The sequence below is a fragment of the Betta splendens genome, chromosome 2, assembly GCF_900634795.4.
Source record: "Betta splendens chromosome 2, fBetSpl5.4, whole genome shotgun sequence".
Classification (NCBI taxonomy): domain Eukaryota; kingdom Metazoa; phylum Chordata; class Actinopteri; order Anabantiformes; family Osphronemidae; genus Betta; species Betta splendens.
In genome coordinates this window covers 16,746,632-16,762,504 of record NC_040882.2, presented here as the reverse complement: position 1 = coordinate 16,762,504, position 15,873 = coordinate 16,746,632, and the positions used below count along the sequence as shown (strand labels likewise).

The 15,873-nt window shown below is 45.7% G+C and overlaps 1 protein-coding gene across 4 annotated transcripts; it reads right to left on the bottom strand.

Moving 5' to 3' along the window:
- Nucleotides 1–427: 427 nt before the first annotated feature.
- Nucleotides 428–15,292, bottom strand: rap1gds1 (RAP1, GTP-GDP dissociation stimulator 1). 4 transcript variants are annotated; one of them, XM_029135962.3, is made up of 15 exons: nt 14,903–15,292; nt 13,190–13,297; nt 12,891–13,013; nt 10,765–10,890; nt 8,672–8,818; nt 6,681–6,809; nt 6,416–6,541; nt 5,582–5,725; nt 4,882–5,013; nt 4,648–4,782; nt 4,238–4,363; nt 3,931–4,070; nt 2,891–3,017; nt 2,635–2,763; nt 428–2,272 (listed from the first exon to the last, which is right to left on the bottom strand). In XM_029135962.3, the coding sequence occupies exons 1-15, from the start codon at nt 14,904–14,906 to the stop codon at nt 2,145–2,147; spliced, it is 1,824 nt and encodes a 607-aa protein (XP_028991795.1). In that variant the 5' UTR covers nt 14,907–15,292; the 3' UTR covers nt 428–2,144. The 4 variants fall into 4 exon arrangements, with proteins under 4 accessions (XP_028991795.1, XP_028991786.1, XP_028991803.1 ...); XM_029135953.3 differs by lacking the exon at nt 14,903–15,292 and adding an exon at nt 13,477–13,624; XM_029135970.3 differs by lacking the exons at nt 8,672–8,818; nt 14,903–15,292 and adding an exon at nt 13,477–13,622.
- Between the last annotated feature and the right edge of the window lie 581 nt (nt 15,293–15,873).

Here is a 15,873-nt window from a genome sequence, read left to right as displayed (position 1 = left end):
TTGTCTTTTAAAGTGTTATTTTCTGTGTATTGTTGGCACCAAAGCTGGTGAATGTGTTTATACTTGGCACCTCCCACACGTCATCTGTCTCCGTTCCTGGCGTGTTCGTGTGTCTGTCGCCACCAAACAGTCCAAATGCTTCTCGCTGCAGACGACGACGACGGCGATTTTTTAAAACAGACACTAAACAGCGCTGTTTACTTGACTGGATGCATGTCTTGAAAACGGTACCGCCTCATTTTGCACCCAAAGGGGAAGTCATGGTCAGGAATGCGAGGAAATGTTTGCCCACACACAAACAGTGGGATGACGACGCCATCGGCATCCAGTGTAGAGGCAGCTCGCCTTTAGAAGCTCAGAGCATCAGCCCATGGGTCCAATAGTAAAGTTGGTGAATGAGACACTGCAGAAATGACAAGCGCAGCCATCACCAGCTATTATCTTTTAATTATCTGCTGCGATACAATCGTCCAAATGTACATTTCATGACATTTACAACAAACATTTACGTTTATAGTATTTTACGCAGTTACTATGGTTACATCTCCACTGGCATGTGTCTGTAGAAGAGCACAGATCTGATAAATAACCTTTCATACCTTAACAAAAACAAAAACGTGAGGGCCCAGACCAGAACACGCAGTGTAGCACATGCTCAGAGACGCGCGTTAGCGTTAACCCTTCGTGTGCTCCTCGAGGGCCGCAGTCCGGCTCCGTTTCCGACCATCCGAGAACTCCACACTGATGATTACAGGGTTCAGGTGTAGCTGCAGGTGCGGAGGGAGACGAGCAGGAGCGTGGCTCTCAATGCTAAGGGTTGGCCGCCCCTGGTCTACACAGTACAAACGCACCGAGTGTCAACACGCTAACTGTAACAGCGGCTCTCGCGCTCGCTGCTTTCCTTGCTTCCCATGAAGCGGTAGGTCGCTTGTCTAATGTTGTAGTCCTTTAGTAACTTGTGTTTTTATTTCCCTTGTTCTTGACTGTCCATCATCAAAAATATCACAAATGCCAAAAAAGATTTTACCCGTAAAACATTTGGCTCTGCAAAGCGCCCAAACGCTGAAGAAGCAATTATTGTGGTCGATTTTAGGAGCCACTCAGCGACTGAAGAGCTGCGATTCAGCTGAACTAGACTCTCCTATCAAAGATGATCACACTATCCAGCCTCTCAGCGACGGGAACGTGTGGAGCCTCTAACTTCACTGTACTGCGCCAGAGGACGTGCGTTGGGATAACGGTATTAAAAATCTGAATAAAACCTCTCGATCAAAGTCGTAAAAGAACGTGTGCAAAACCAGACTGGAGGTGTAAGTAAGTAGAGAAGAGGCTGTACAGAGAGGGAAATGAACACTGGTACACCTTCAACGGGACTAAAACATGCACAGCTTCTAGTCAATTTATACTTGAGCTACATGGGACACAACTGGGCACGTCATGGATGGCGGCTTTTTATTAGAAATGAAAAGAAAGATCACGACGGAAAGCTCCTTTTTTGTACTTTGTGCACGTTTTCACTGGTGGGTTACCGGCGGATGGTCTCACAGCTATGGTCGTAAAAGAGTCGTCTCTTAATCTATTGCGTTGGCGGTCTATGGCGCGTCAGCTCGCGTGGAGCTGCTCGTAGCAGGAGATGCATGCACAAGTGGAGGTGGCAGCTAGGGTTAGACTGATGCCGTTTGATTAGGACAATATAGAAATGAAACACACAGTCAAGTCTGCAGCGTCCAAGACAAATTATATTCTTTGAGATTAAGGGGCATCAGTCTTTAAGCCTGAAATGAAGCCTGCCCCATCCCGCCTTAGAGACCTGCTAACCCACCTAAATAAATCTCATTAATATGGCTTTCATAGGAGGAGTGTTCACTTTGGGATAAATTCTGGTTAATGTGAAAATGCCGTTGGAAAATTCTCCAATGTACGACTTTGAATAATAACCTGTATCAGTCTAACCCCAGTGGAGTGGGAGGAGAGTCAGGGTGGAGGCGTGACTGGATGTCTGACTGGCAGGTAATGTGACGTGGTACCTTGGCACATAACGATGGGCACAGGGGGGAGCAGTCAAGAGGTGTGATTGAGTGGTTAGGTGGTCAGGCAGGCGTTCGGGGGGGTGGCTGAGTGAGGTTGGGCTTGGGCACAGTCATTTAGCTCTGGGCAGTTAGTCGCTGCTCTGTGAGCGACGCCTGGTGTGAAACCGTCTTGTTTTCGTGAGCCCGAAGCTTGGACACCACATCGATGAACTCCAGGCTCTGCACTTCTTTGTGAAGAGGTTCTGAAACAAGAAGACAGCCAAAATGATCAAAATAAACATAAATAGGTCAACAACGTTGAAAGTAACAACTCCTTTTGCATGATGCTGTTATTGGTGAGTCTTTTGTTTAAAGAGAAAGAAAACTAGAGCACAAACAGCTCTATGATACACAAGATTAAGAGTGGAAGAATGGACATGGTCACGCGCTACTAGTATACTGCCAATACAAGAAGATCATATTTAACCAAGTGTTGAGTAACAAATTAAATGAGACAAAGATGAAAGAGGACAAGTTTAAATAGTAGGTGTACATGTGGTAGAAACGTTTCCCATTCTTGCATCTCCAGAGACCTTCATGTATTAATTAGTGAGGAAGGTCTCACCTGAGCCCATGACTGAACAGATGAGGATCATGGAGTTGTACTTGATCTCTGGAGCACTCCTCTCATCTGACAGCAGCTTGTGAAGCACCGACACCAGACTGGCTCCGACAAAGTCCTTCTCCGCCGCAACTGCAATGAATGTTTAACACACCAGGGTCTGTTAATTGTCTGCTTTTACATATTAAAATAGGAACACAGACCCACAAATCCTGGATCAGATCATCATTAAATTACAAATACGTCCTCGAGCTCTTACCTAAATCCAGTGCAGCTATGAGACCCAGAGCCACTAGCGCTTCATTCTGCATGATCATGTGCTCACTGGTTGCCATGGTAACTAAATGTTTGACACCTCCTCCCTGGATGACAGTCCTAACTACTTCCTGAAATATAGACAAAAGAGATCACTTTAATAAGCCAATTAGAAATGTTTGCACACGAATGTCTTAAGTCCTTGGACTATGACCATCACAAATACCATGTTCATGTACAATGGGGTCCCATAAGTGCACTTGGCACCAAGACACCCTAAGGGTGATAACAGACTTTGTGGTTCTGTCACATGTGCTTTGTGAACTTGGAGAAGGCATGCGACCGTGTCCCCCGTAGTGTTCTGTAGGGGGGCTCCGGGGGTATGGAGTCCAAGGCCGGTGTCTGTACAACCAGAGCAGGAGCTTGGTTTGCACTGGCGGCAGTAAGTCAGACCTGTTCCTGTGCATGTTGGACTTCAGCAGGGTTGCCCTCTATCACAGGCTGTGTTCATTATTTTTATGAACAGAATTCCTACACGCAGCCAGGGGCCGGAGGGGATCTGGGTTGGTCCACAGGTTTTTGACCACAGGATTGTGTGTCTACTCTTTGCGGATGACGTTGTCTTGTTGGCTTCAGAGGGCCAGGACCTCCAGCGTGCGCTGGGATGCTTTGCAGCTGAGTGCAAAGTGGCAGGGATGAGAATCAGTTCCTCTGAGTCCATAATTTTCAACCAGAAAAAGGTGGTTTGCTCTCTACAGGTTAGAGGAGTTTGGAATACAGTCGCTGCTCCTCCACAACAAAAAGAATCAGTTGAGGTGGCTCAGGCATCTGTTTTGGATGCCTCCTGGGGAGGTGTTCCGGGCATGTCCCAGATGAATGGATGGAAATATTTCCGGATTATTAATTAATTAATAATTTTAAAAAACATAATGGTGGTTTTATTTTGCCATTTGTTTGCCATTATAGCTCTGTAGATTCATATAATGACAAACCGACCTTCTGAAGAACGTTCTAACTTTACTTGTGACACTTGTGGTGTCTGACCTTGGACTTGCTGTGTCGAATGAGGGCTGACAGTAGCCTGTTGGACTCTCCCATCACTCCTGCGTGATCTTTGGCTTCACACCACTCCACTAGCCTCTCCACCAGTTTCCCGTTGGTCCCCAACTGGTCTGCAGCTTCAGCTAAAGCAACACAAAACGCAAGAAAGAAATTTTTTGCGTCCATGTCTGTGGTCATCAAGGTCTAAACTAGTTATTTTAATAAATATTAATAGGGTGTATATAAAATCCATGTGCCTATTGCTTAGTGGTAGAAATTTTAAACAACAAAGAAATCACAAAATCACTACCTTGTGTATCAATGAGCATCCGTAAAGTCCCCAGAAGTTTAAACTGCACCGGAGGCATCTCAGACTGCAAAAACTTCAAGACAACATCTGCTACTCCTGCTGAGAGCATCTTGGATTTGTTTACCACTAAAAAGAGGAAAAAGCACAAAATACACATTGACTCTCAAACAACAGATGCATTTTATGACAGATTTCACTAGAATTTCAGCTTTATTTGTGTCCATTTACACCTCAATATGTTGATGTATGTATCGGAATAAGTGACTCGCCATCCATCCATCTTTAGCTCTTTAGACTCTTTAGCTCTAAATGACCACTCATGGTTTAACCCACAAGGGTTCTGGATGCAAACTGACAGTAAGAGACATAAATGTACTATAGGAGCTGTTCAGGTGTTTGTAGAAACCTACCAGGTATGGCTAAGTTCCGCAGGGCGCTGAGTGCTGCATGCTGAACGGTCACGTTTCCTTCCTCAACGTGCCGATCGAGCAGCTCCAAAAGCTTCTGCACGATTCCAGTGTCAACCATGTGGATACAGTTCCCATCTATGTAAAAACGAAAGTAGGGGGAGATTTCATTTCTAAGGCCTTTTTTCTTTCGCTTCTCTGCAACCCACTTTTAAAACAACACAAAAGAAATCTTACCATTACGGGCAAAATTGGCGATGGCCAAGGCCCCAGCGAGCTGCAGCTGATGGTTGTGAGACGGTATCCAGGACAGGACCCTCTGGAAGACACTGCCCTTGCCCCCCTCAAACAGCTTCTGCATGGACTCATCTGCACAGCACAGAAAGACAGATAACAATAAAGATAAGAGGTGAATTAGTGACTGTTTCTGCTTGAAGACCTAAAGAGCAGGCAGACCATCTACAAATGTGCTTGATATACACAGTGTCATACTGAAAACTGTGTTGTGTTGCAGTGGAAGGATCACATCCTCTCTCATTTATCAGCTGCAATGACATTGCATCAGCTTTCTGAAATATTTTTCAATACAGCTACAGCCTGTGAGGAAGCTCCTACCTAAGGGCCAATTATGTTGGTGAACCAATAGGTGTAACACCTGGGTTTTGTCACTTCTGACTCTGTAAGGCTGTGTGTGAATACAATGAGGTGGCAACTACCTATCACCACCAGGAAATAGGTCACATAAGTAAAGTGCCTGTAAAGGGTTGGCTTTTGCTATATAAATAAAACTGAATTGGAAAACTGAATTGAATCACACCTCTGAACAGTGTGTGTGTCTGTGTGTGTGTGTGTGTGTGTGCGTGTGTGTGTGTGTGTGTGTGCGTGTGCGTGTAGGCCTGGAATTCGTGCCCAGTGTTCGTTAAATCCTGGTGTTTACCTCCCAGGAGCAGCAGAACCATGAGGTCAGAGGAGGTCTTGAGTTGAGCAATGTCCTCCTCCCTCTCTCCGTCGACAGTCTGAGCAACCACCTGCAGTAGACACTCCACCAGGCCGGCCTCAACCAGCTGCAGCTTTATCGCATCTGGCAAGCGAATGAGAACAAAAATTCAAAAGGAGGAACTAAATCAGAAACAAACTCACACATAAAAGAGTCAAATGATACATAATATAAAATAGGAGCTTTGGAGGTTCAATGCTTTGTTAAAGGTGTAACATTGTTACTCATCCACAAATACTTTGCATCTGGTGTAGTAGATCGATTACCTAGAGCAGAAAATGCTACCTGACCACCCCACTGTTAAATCTATTCTGACTCAATGATTAAATCAAATTATCAATCAAATTATCCACCACAACGCTGTGACTGCACAAGTGTCCCCTCGTTGCCTCTCTAACGATCTAATCAACACCACGCAGTGAGACAGAATGAAAGAGCTGCAGAAGTAGAGAGCGCGGAGTTAAGTAGGACGTTGTCGTGGCGACTGACAACGTGGGAGCAGCCAGTGTGCCTGGAACGGCGATAACAGCAGGCAGGGAGATGCTCGCTCGCACAGACGCGCTTGAATAAAACCAGCTGAGCAAACACAGAAGCCGCCTGCCATGACGGCGCACTTAGCAGTTAGCCGGGAACGCGTGAGTCACACCAGGGGATAATTTACCACCACCTCATGCGAAAGAAAGGCGTGTGAGAACAGAGCAGTCTCGCACTTTTCTGCGTCAGACATCCCAAGCAGCCTGTGAAGCTTAAAGGGGGGGGGGGCAGGCACATTACCGTTTTCTGCAAGTGGAGCCAGCACCTCAAAAATCATTTCCTTCTTTTCGTGCTCCGTCTGCTTCTGGAAGAGGCGAACCAGCTCCTCGGCTATGTTGGTGGAGGCAAACTGTTCTTTGCTGGACTCTGAGGAACAAGAGGTTAATTAGAGCCCGTTTGCAAAAGTGTAGTTCAAAGGAAACAATGATCGGCCCTGGACCACACCAGAGCATGACATCATACACCCCCCTCAAGCCTTCCTGGCTAAACTGACACATGGACTCACCGAGCTCTGCCAAGTTCCCAAAAGCGATTAGACACATTTCTGTGAGCGCTGTGTTATGAGAGTGGATGCCCAGCAGCTTCACCAGAGTGGGAATAACACCCATATTGATCAGCTGGGCCTGTAAGGAATCTGCAACAAAGAGAGACACAGAGACGAGCATCCATCTGCTGTTCGATACATCGAGCACAAGTACGAGTTGAGGAAACACAACATTTTGAGATGGACAATAACAGTCTAAGGAAGGTGTGGAATTATTTCACAGGATAGAAATTATACAAGCGCCTAAAGACCATGAAGAAAGAACTGACAAAAACAACAAAAAACACATGAATTAATAATTCAAGGAGACAAACATAAGCAAAAGAGCAGAATACAAGAAAGATCCCTATTCAATTCAGCCCCACATATAAAAAAATCAAACTGTTCAGATGCTTGTTGCTTCAGATACATAGACAATCAGACATTGTGAGGAATAGCAACAGAACAAGAAGCACTGATGAGAGACAGAAGCCTTAGTATCATACATGACCATGTTTATAATATCTGCACTACAACATAGCAACTGATCTTTCAAAATGTCTACAGTGCATAAACAGTCCAGCTACGAGGTTCCAGTAGTAGATCACTCTTCTCTCACTGCGTGATCCCTGCATAAAAACAGAGCAAAACCTTCACATTGTCTCCATTTAAAGCAGCTGAGTCAGCGTTAGTAAGCGTCTCCACATTAGCCTGATGTAAAGAGTCAGCGAGATGCTAAACGCTGCACATTCATTTTGCTAATGCAACCCGAGACCTCCCATCCCCCAGTCCAAGCCATCCAAACATTGTCCAGTGCCAGAAGACGCATTGGCAGGAGGCGAGTCTGTCGGATCCACGCTCACCGGGCCTCTGCGCCACAAAGACACAAACTGCAGGACAGCCCACACAAAAAAATGTGGCTAAGCTCCAAACTCCCCACCGTGTATAAGCTGCCAAAAACAAGTGGCCGTGTAAAAGCAATACCACAGTTAAGTAATGACCAAAGGTAATTCGGATACATGAATATATGGCTGTGTTTGAACTGTGCAAGATGAACTGTAACCTTCTTGAGCATGAGAACACACAGTCTGTGCTTCTTTTTCCTTCTAAATAGACTTTGGGTGGTTGTTGGTACAACTTGGTTGGTAAAAAGGTTTCAAGCTCCACAGGATACTTTCTGCTTATGCTGCCTTGTTGGAAAGAAGACTTTATTAAAGACTAATACTGTAGCTCTACTACAGATCTCAACACACCAGAAATCATAATGCAACATAATCCCAAATAAACTGACTCCACAGTTCAACGTCCTTTACCCTTGAAATGCCCCTAGAGCGCTTCAGCATTAGCCAAATTAACCAGCACCACCTTGCTTTGTCACAGACACAAAACCATTGTGCGCAAGACTTGATTGACAGGACACACAAACATCCCCATTTAGCAGATTCTGTCTAACGGAAACGAAAAATTCCAGATGGTAACAATTACTGATCTCAAACAGCTGAAGATAAACCTGGACAAAGTATATTTCTTTAAGATGATCAACGTACAAGATGAAAAGAGTTCATAATGTTAAATGTGCAACCATCTTCACGGCAACTTGTGCAATGGCGAATTGTAAAGCATACTTTTAAAATGCAGCTGTCCATGAATCCATAACGTCATGCGGATAATTACTGCACCTGAATGTCTGAAGGGTAGCGAGACCTTAGCTACTGCATTTGTTCCTGCACGGGTTGTTGCATGTTTGGGTAATGCAGAGATGAACGCTGGCTCTTAGCAATTATAAACTGTATATTAGCCTGACTGTGAAGAAGCAAGAGAGAGCGCAGTGGCGCGATAGAAAGGTCAAATCCAAACCAGAACAATAGAGGCTGGTTCAGTTTAATCCTTCTATCTGTGTAAAAGGAAAGAGAACATCCGCTGATTAGTTGAGGTTTGTTAAGAGTTGTTCTTGGGGCGAAGATGGTCATTACCATTATTATTGCTATAGTTCATCAGCATGCCACAAAAGACAGTCAAGAGCTTCTCATTTTCCGGCTCGGTATTTTGGAAGAGGGATTTAATGTGTTCAGCTACTAACTGAGCCCCTCCTGCCAGGTCAACTGCACTCCTGCCCTCATCTGCAAAACAAAGAGGTCGGGACACAAATCAACCACAAAGAAAAAAAAAAGAAAAGAACCACAACTTGAAAAATACATGAAAGCAAGGTCAAGTAAGGACTACAAATCAATGGGGGGCCAACCATAACGCTGCTGATTATAAAGCAGACTTTACTTTGAGTTTGGTGAAGAGGATTGACAGTCCACCTGAGTCTTTTCATTTGTACAAGGACCCGGGGTTGGTTTTCATTGAATACTGTCCATGAATCTTTCCTTATGTCCATGTCACTGTGTGAGACAACAGAAAAGTTCTCTATATACGATTCAATACATTTTTTCGCTTCCAAGAATGAATCAACACAATAAAAAAAATGCAGCCTTTTAAAAGAAAAGAGAAAGAGAGCTGCTTGCTGACTATGAAGGCCAAGACACAGGACAAGTTCTATAGATTTCCCTCTATTCTTTTTCAGTACAGAAACGTGATCGGTAATAGTCTTTCTATTAGGGTTCTGTTTTATGTAAGAACAGAAAAACCTTAGTCCTTTTACTCCACAACCTGTCAAGAAGCGGTCTGTAGGGCTGTGTTGGGTTTAAACTATATAAATCCTAATAGCTTTTTACTAGAAAGTGCTCAATATCTATGACCTCAATGTGTTCATGGTATCAACTACTGAGCCTCCACTAGGATCCGACCAATATTTTACAGGCCTTGTCCTTCGAAAACCTTAAGCGAGCACAAATTTGCTCCCCTAAATTGTAACTAGCTAGTATTATTATTTTGAGCCGTTTTACAGCCATTCAAGAGAAATAAACCGCTTCTTGCCAGTTCTTGCCAGTTGTGGGGTAGTGCATCACCTCCTTGCTCCATGCAAGACAACCACAAGTCCTCCGTCACCCCGGTCGGAGCCTTCTGCCTGACAAACAATCCCATCCTTGCAAGCTTAAGCAGGTTCATTTTCTTGAATCAGGTCAAGCAGCTGCTCAGCTCTGCAAAGACCTTTATAGTTTCCTCCGAAACTAAATGTCATAGATGTTGGCTGCTCTACAACTGCATCCATCTTGTGTATAGTAGTTGGGTAGAGGCAGAGGTGGAGTAGTAGAGGCTGAATATGTGGAGGCCGCTCAGAGTTCCTCAGGTGTGAAATGCAATTAGTCTCTTGAGAATGTTCCTACTCTTACCTTTGCTCTTGCTATAAAGATGTTTAAATATACAACATAGATTCACACATGAATGTAAGTCAATGCAAAACACCCATGAATAATTAAAGAGAGCAGTAATACATGGATTTATATTGATGCATGTAGTGCTCTGTGATGCTTTTAAGCGGCTTGAAAATGTGGCACTAATTGATGAATGCTCACTCTGTTTCTATTCCGCGAGTAACTTGAGGAGGCGACTGAAGCAACGGCACCAGTAGGTTTCTTCACGGAGGTGAGCAGCTGCGTCTTCACACTTTCTCAGTGTCTCTCCAACCAGGCCAGCTTTCAGATACACCCCCCTCAAAACAAATGTCACATCCCACCAGATTCCACAGATTCTCAGCTTTTCAACAAGATGAGAAACCCGACGGAACAGCTGTGATCCGAGCCTGGCTGCAGAAATCAGGCTTAAACTCAGCTGCTCGTCCCCGAGGTCAATACTTAAATAATCCACGGGTGCATTTAAGAAACGAGCTGTCTTAAAGTGCTGTGGAGAACACATATATACTAATAATATACCCTACATATTTAGCATATATTATTCTTTTTCAATGAGACATAACTGAGAATGAATAGCAAACAGGACTGCACACATCCTGTATATCTATTAAACGTTGTATATGACATTTACAAAACATCAGTATATCGGCTACTGTGGCCAGAAATACGTTCATGTTTATAATCGACCATGTTTTAAGGCTCCAATGGTGACGACATGGTTCACAAGGGATTCGTTGTTCGGCGAGTAAAGCAAAACTCCTACTTACGGCTGTCATAGCAGATGTTGCCAAGGGCTCGGCCGGTCTGCAGTAAAACCTCCTGGTCGGCGGAGTTTAAAAGCTGAACTAGAGGAGGAATGAGTCCAGCCTCAACGCAGGGGCTCCGCATGAACTCTAGAGGAAAGAACAAATACCGAATGTCAGGTCAGAGGAAAACGATCACTGCCTCAGGGAAGTAAAGGGAATCAACCTGCTCTGGTAACACACACATGTATTAAAACACATCTATCATTTTTTATGTGCAGCAGTTAGGTACACACTGTGGGTGTGATTGTAACTGTCATTTTGTACCTGGCATTGGAATATTGGGTGTATTCAATTACCAGGCTCATAATGCTCTTTCATGCAGCTTCACTACAACTGCTTTTCTACTGCATCACTGCATTTAGCCAGGCCTGAAAAATGAAATTACACAATGAAATAATCTAGCTGCTCATCACACGAGATGTTTGCAAGTTGGTTTTCTGGTGAGAGTTGTTGCAGCCTTGCCGCTAGAGCCGACTGACGGCAAAGCTAAGAGTATGATGAGAAAGAACAGCTTGTGATCTGAAGCTTAGCGCGTCATGTGCCACGTGCCATGGTGGAGGTATGGTGTGCATGGATGATGAAATAGCAAGATGAATTGTGAGCTGTATAGAGCTACATTCTCTGCTCGCAATCAGCCAAATGCCACAAAACCAAAAGGACGTCACTTCACAGCGCAGATGGACCTTACACATATTATGACGGCAGCTTAAGACTTTATGAAAGCAAGCAAATCAAATATTCTTCAGTGGCCTAATCAGCTAATGGATCTCAGCCCAACAGCAGCTTTTCACTGCAGACAGGACTGAAGGCAAAGAGAGCCACAAGGAGCAGCAGCTGAGAGCAGCTGCCATGAAGGCCACACAAAGCATCTGCAGGGAGGAAACTGAATTTGGTGACATTTATGAGCTCCAGACTTCAGACGGTCGCTCAACACAAAGGATTTTCATTCTGGGATTTAAAAGGATGATTACATTTGGAGACTGCTTAAAATGGCAATAACTCCTAAATAGTTAGATTATTCCAACGACCATTCAAATAAATCAAAAGTCTGAAATTAGATCACAGGTTCATAGCTTTATCGCAAGTCCACTATGGTGATGGGCCAAAAAACCCCCAAAGCACATCCATTATCCAAATGCTGCAGGACTTAAATGTACAGCATGTGAGAAACAACACTGATTACAGATTGTCTGGACTTGATTCTACAAACATAATGCAGTTATAAGGAATATAGTTCTAAAATTAGAATATAATAATGCCATAATGCAGTTGCTATCGTCAGCTAATGAGGTGACAGTAACCAACAAAATTCTCTGACTCTTGGTATCATACAACATCCTCATAATGGCACACGCACTTATCTGAGATAAGAGATCAAATCTCACTTAGAGCGGGTCAGATTTCAGTGATTACTCACCGCTGTCAAACAGACGGATTAGATTTTTTATACCAGTGAGCTCAGAGACACAATAGAGTGTTGCAATCCAGTTTTAAAAGGATCCTCTCTCTGTGATGGTGACTTACATGCATGCTAAGTCTTAAGTGTGGTGACAACACTGAAAGGGAATAAGGAGCTGCCTTCGGCCCAGCAGCCACTTGGCTGCTTGCAGACGTTTCCGGAAGCAGTGACACATAAATGCCAGCGGGTTGTTGCCAAGCCTGGCAAACTGCTGGGGAGTGATCATTAGCTGCGGTCTTGAAGCTGCTAGAAACCCATTCATTATCCAAACCGTTGCCTGCCCCGATTTCTATTCACGTCTGCTCTTTTCTACTTTAAAACCCTCTCCTGTGCTCACACAGAGGTTTTATGGGAAATAAAGGCCGTCTGACACCTCGCACAATGAGCTGACAGTCGACAACAGCTCGCCTCGGAAATTTGTATGAGGGCTGCTACATTGAGCCCTGGTCCAAAATGACCTGTCAGTCAAACGCACTCCTATTTGTTTCACACAATTACAAAAATGTGTCCATCTATCCAGATTTATAAAATGTACAAAAACAAAAACGATGATATCAAGAGAATGTGTAAATACGGAATAGGATGTAAGGTTGCTCCTGGGTAAGTGGGCTTGGAAACAGAACCTCACCATTCTTGGCCAGCTCAGCTATAATGTTGGCTACTTTAGGGGTGCAGGATGATTGAGGGTTTAGCAGGGTGGGAAGCAGGGGAAGAACACCCATCTCCTGGATCTTCACACTGGCCTCAGTGTCTGAGGAGGAGGACACAAGAGCACATTTAATATTACTCAAGTGGTACAAATACAAGCTGGCTATAGATAAACTAGTTATGGTAATAACATCACAGTCACTTTAATAAATATAAGACAGGTGATGGGTCCAGGGTAGGCCTCTTTTGAGTCAAAAGGAAAATCAAAGCTCCGCTCACTGTTGTTGGCGAGTGCTTTGAGCAGGCAGTCCAAACAGCTCTCCACGCTGTCCGTGGCGCTGTCGGTGGACGCTAGCTTCAACTTTTCCAGGGCTTCACTCAGGTTGTCTGGAAACACACACACATCACAAACATATACTGTAAAAGGAAATGATTAAAGAAAACCATGTGCCTGTAAATAATGGTGTGAATATACAAATTAAACTAAATATCCCGTTCTGCTCCATGATTGACCCCAATGGCTTTTCAATAATAACTGGGCGACGCTGAAGCTATTTTTTTTTTACCAGAGCTCCTCCACCACCTCAGCTTTGCAGGGAATTCAGGTCTCCCTCCTGGGAGCAGGCCCATGTTTTGCGAGGCTGATAGCTAACAGCTAGTAGCCGACAAACTATTGCAGGTTACAAACAATGCTGTTTCCATGGTAACTGGTACCCCTGACACAGTCATAGACACAGTGCACACGAGTGCGAAAGATCGCAACAAGTCCTAGTGTTGGCCACTAAAACACGCAACGAAAACGCAACAGGACTTGATCACCAACAGAGACAAATGACTTTGTATCTTCATGCTTCAGTCGGCGAATGAAGCACCTACTGCGCATGACAAGTATTAGCTCAGAATTCCAATTAACGAACAAACGTGCCAAATTACAGGGCGGCAGTTTTCTAACGGCGTCCCCAGGCTCCTCTGAGAAATGAGCAGCTTTTAGTAACATCTGACTGCTCCACGTCTCCAGAGTGATCGCGCTCTGATTTACAGTGCAGCTGTATTTATTTACATTGATCGCCATGTGGAATAACAGAAGAGCTGGATCTAAATAATGCAGCGCATCCACAGTCAGCGGAGCGATGCTCTTGCTGCATGTTTGCATTTTAATGTTACAGATTTCAGTTGAGTCTCAGCGTGATTAGGGCTGACCAGCTGGGCCTGCTCCAGCGCTCGCGCTCTGCTCATTAACCAGCAGCAAAGGATGAATCCCAGGAATAGAGGGATGTGTTACACACCAGGCGACGCGCATTACGTAAGGGCTGCTCGCACTGTTGCAGTGACCTGATTGCCAGTTGTCAGTGGCCTGGACCACCCACACACCCATCCTCCATTCCATCCTGCCATCCTGCCAGGCGAAGTGCAGTAACTTAGCGAGCAGAACCATGTCCTGACATGCAGCTGTAGCATCACAGCAGCAGCAGGCCAGCGCTCGGGCTCAGGCTCAGCATCCAGTGTGTGTTGGCCTGAGAGCAGTGCAGTAAGTGGGCTGCTGGCTCTTATTGCGTAACAGCTGTAGTGATGGAGGGGTGCCAGCTCCACCATCAGCAGCACGCTGCCATTTCGCGGGATGGAGATGTGGGGGGGGGGGACCTTCAACCCGCTTCAAGTCGCAGGTGAACCGCCCAGAGCCAGGACCGTGCGCGAGGTCCTCCGCGCTGCTGCTGCTGCTGCTGCTGGAAGCGGCAAAGGGACGACAACGCTCACGACCAGCGGCGGTGGATGCAGAGTCAGGGTGGCTACCCCACCCGAGGACTGAGGCGGCCGCGCGCGCACGCACACGCGCACGCGCACGACCAGCTCTTCAAACGGTGGCATAAAACTGAATCCCGGCATCGACGCTCGACGGGCGGCCGCCCGCTGCCGTGCTCGCGGTTGTCACTAAATGGGGAACTGGAGCGGTGTCGCTAGCTCGGCTCGCTAACCTCCCCTAACGTTACTCACCCATCTCGGCAGGATGTTGCTCCGGGAAACGAACGCGGCGCTGAGCTCTCCGGAGCAGCCGTGAACCGTGTCGTGCTAGCCGAGGGGAACCGATTCCCCAGCGCTGTCCGCCCCTCGAAGCGCGTGAAGCCGCCGAGCTAACTTCGTGCTAGCTAGCTAGCCCAGTTGGGTGCGGATAGTGGGAGCAGCCGCCGCGCCGGGTCGAGCAGTCCCGCTCGGGTGGATACTGCCGTACAGCGGCCTCTACACCGGCTGACGAGTAGATTAAAACATCTGACTTCCTCTCATAGCCACACCAACCGCCACAAGCCGCTGGCTGACGCTCCCCTGGACGACTGGCTCAGTTTGGCATGCCGCAGTCAAGCGGCGTCCACACGCGAGGAAGAGAACGACTTCCGGGCTCGCCCTTCAAAATAAAACCTTTATAAACAACAGTGTGGCTCTGTTGGGCGTCTTCCAGCCACTGAACGTCTGCTCTTGTTTGTTCCTATATGTTTTTGTTACGTTAGAGTCAACCATGCAGGTGAAAACCCAGACTAGATCCATTCTGCAGCAGTTCTGGTTCTTATAGAGGCGCTGGACAGTCAATGATGAGCAACACTAGTTCATTTATCTTTTGTGATGTTTAATATTTTTCATGGAATAAAGCAAAAATAATAAAACATAAAGAATCAATTTAAATCATCCACCTTTTTTCTTTGGTATCTGTGTAAAACTACATTTTACACAATTAGAGCGAGGGCTACGTGAGCGGTACAGTAGATGGCAGCATGGTGACACCACAGGCCTGAGGAGGAACCAACAGAACATCAGAGCAGCACAGCACTACTGCTACCTGCTCACATGCATCATTGCAGCAACGTGTTCACATCACCACAGCAGCAAACGCACACTGAGCCCAGTTGAAAGCGCAACACCTGCTACACGAGGAACAGTAGCTACTGTGGAATGAGCGAGGAACACGCTGTTAC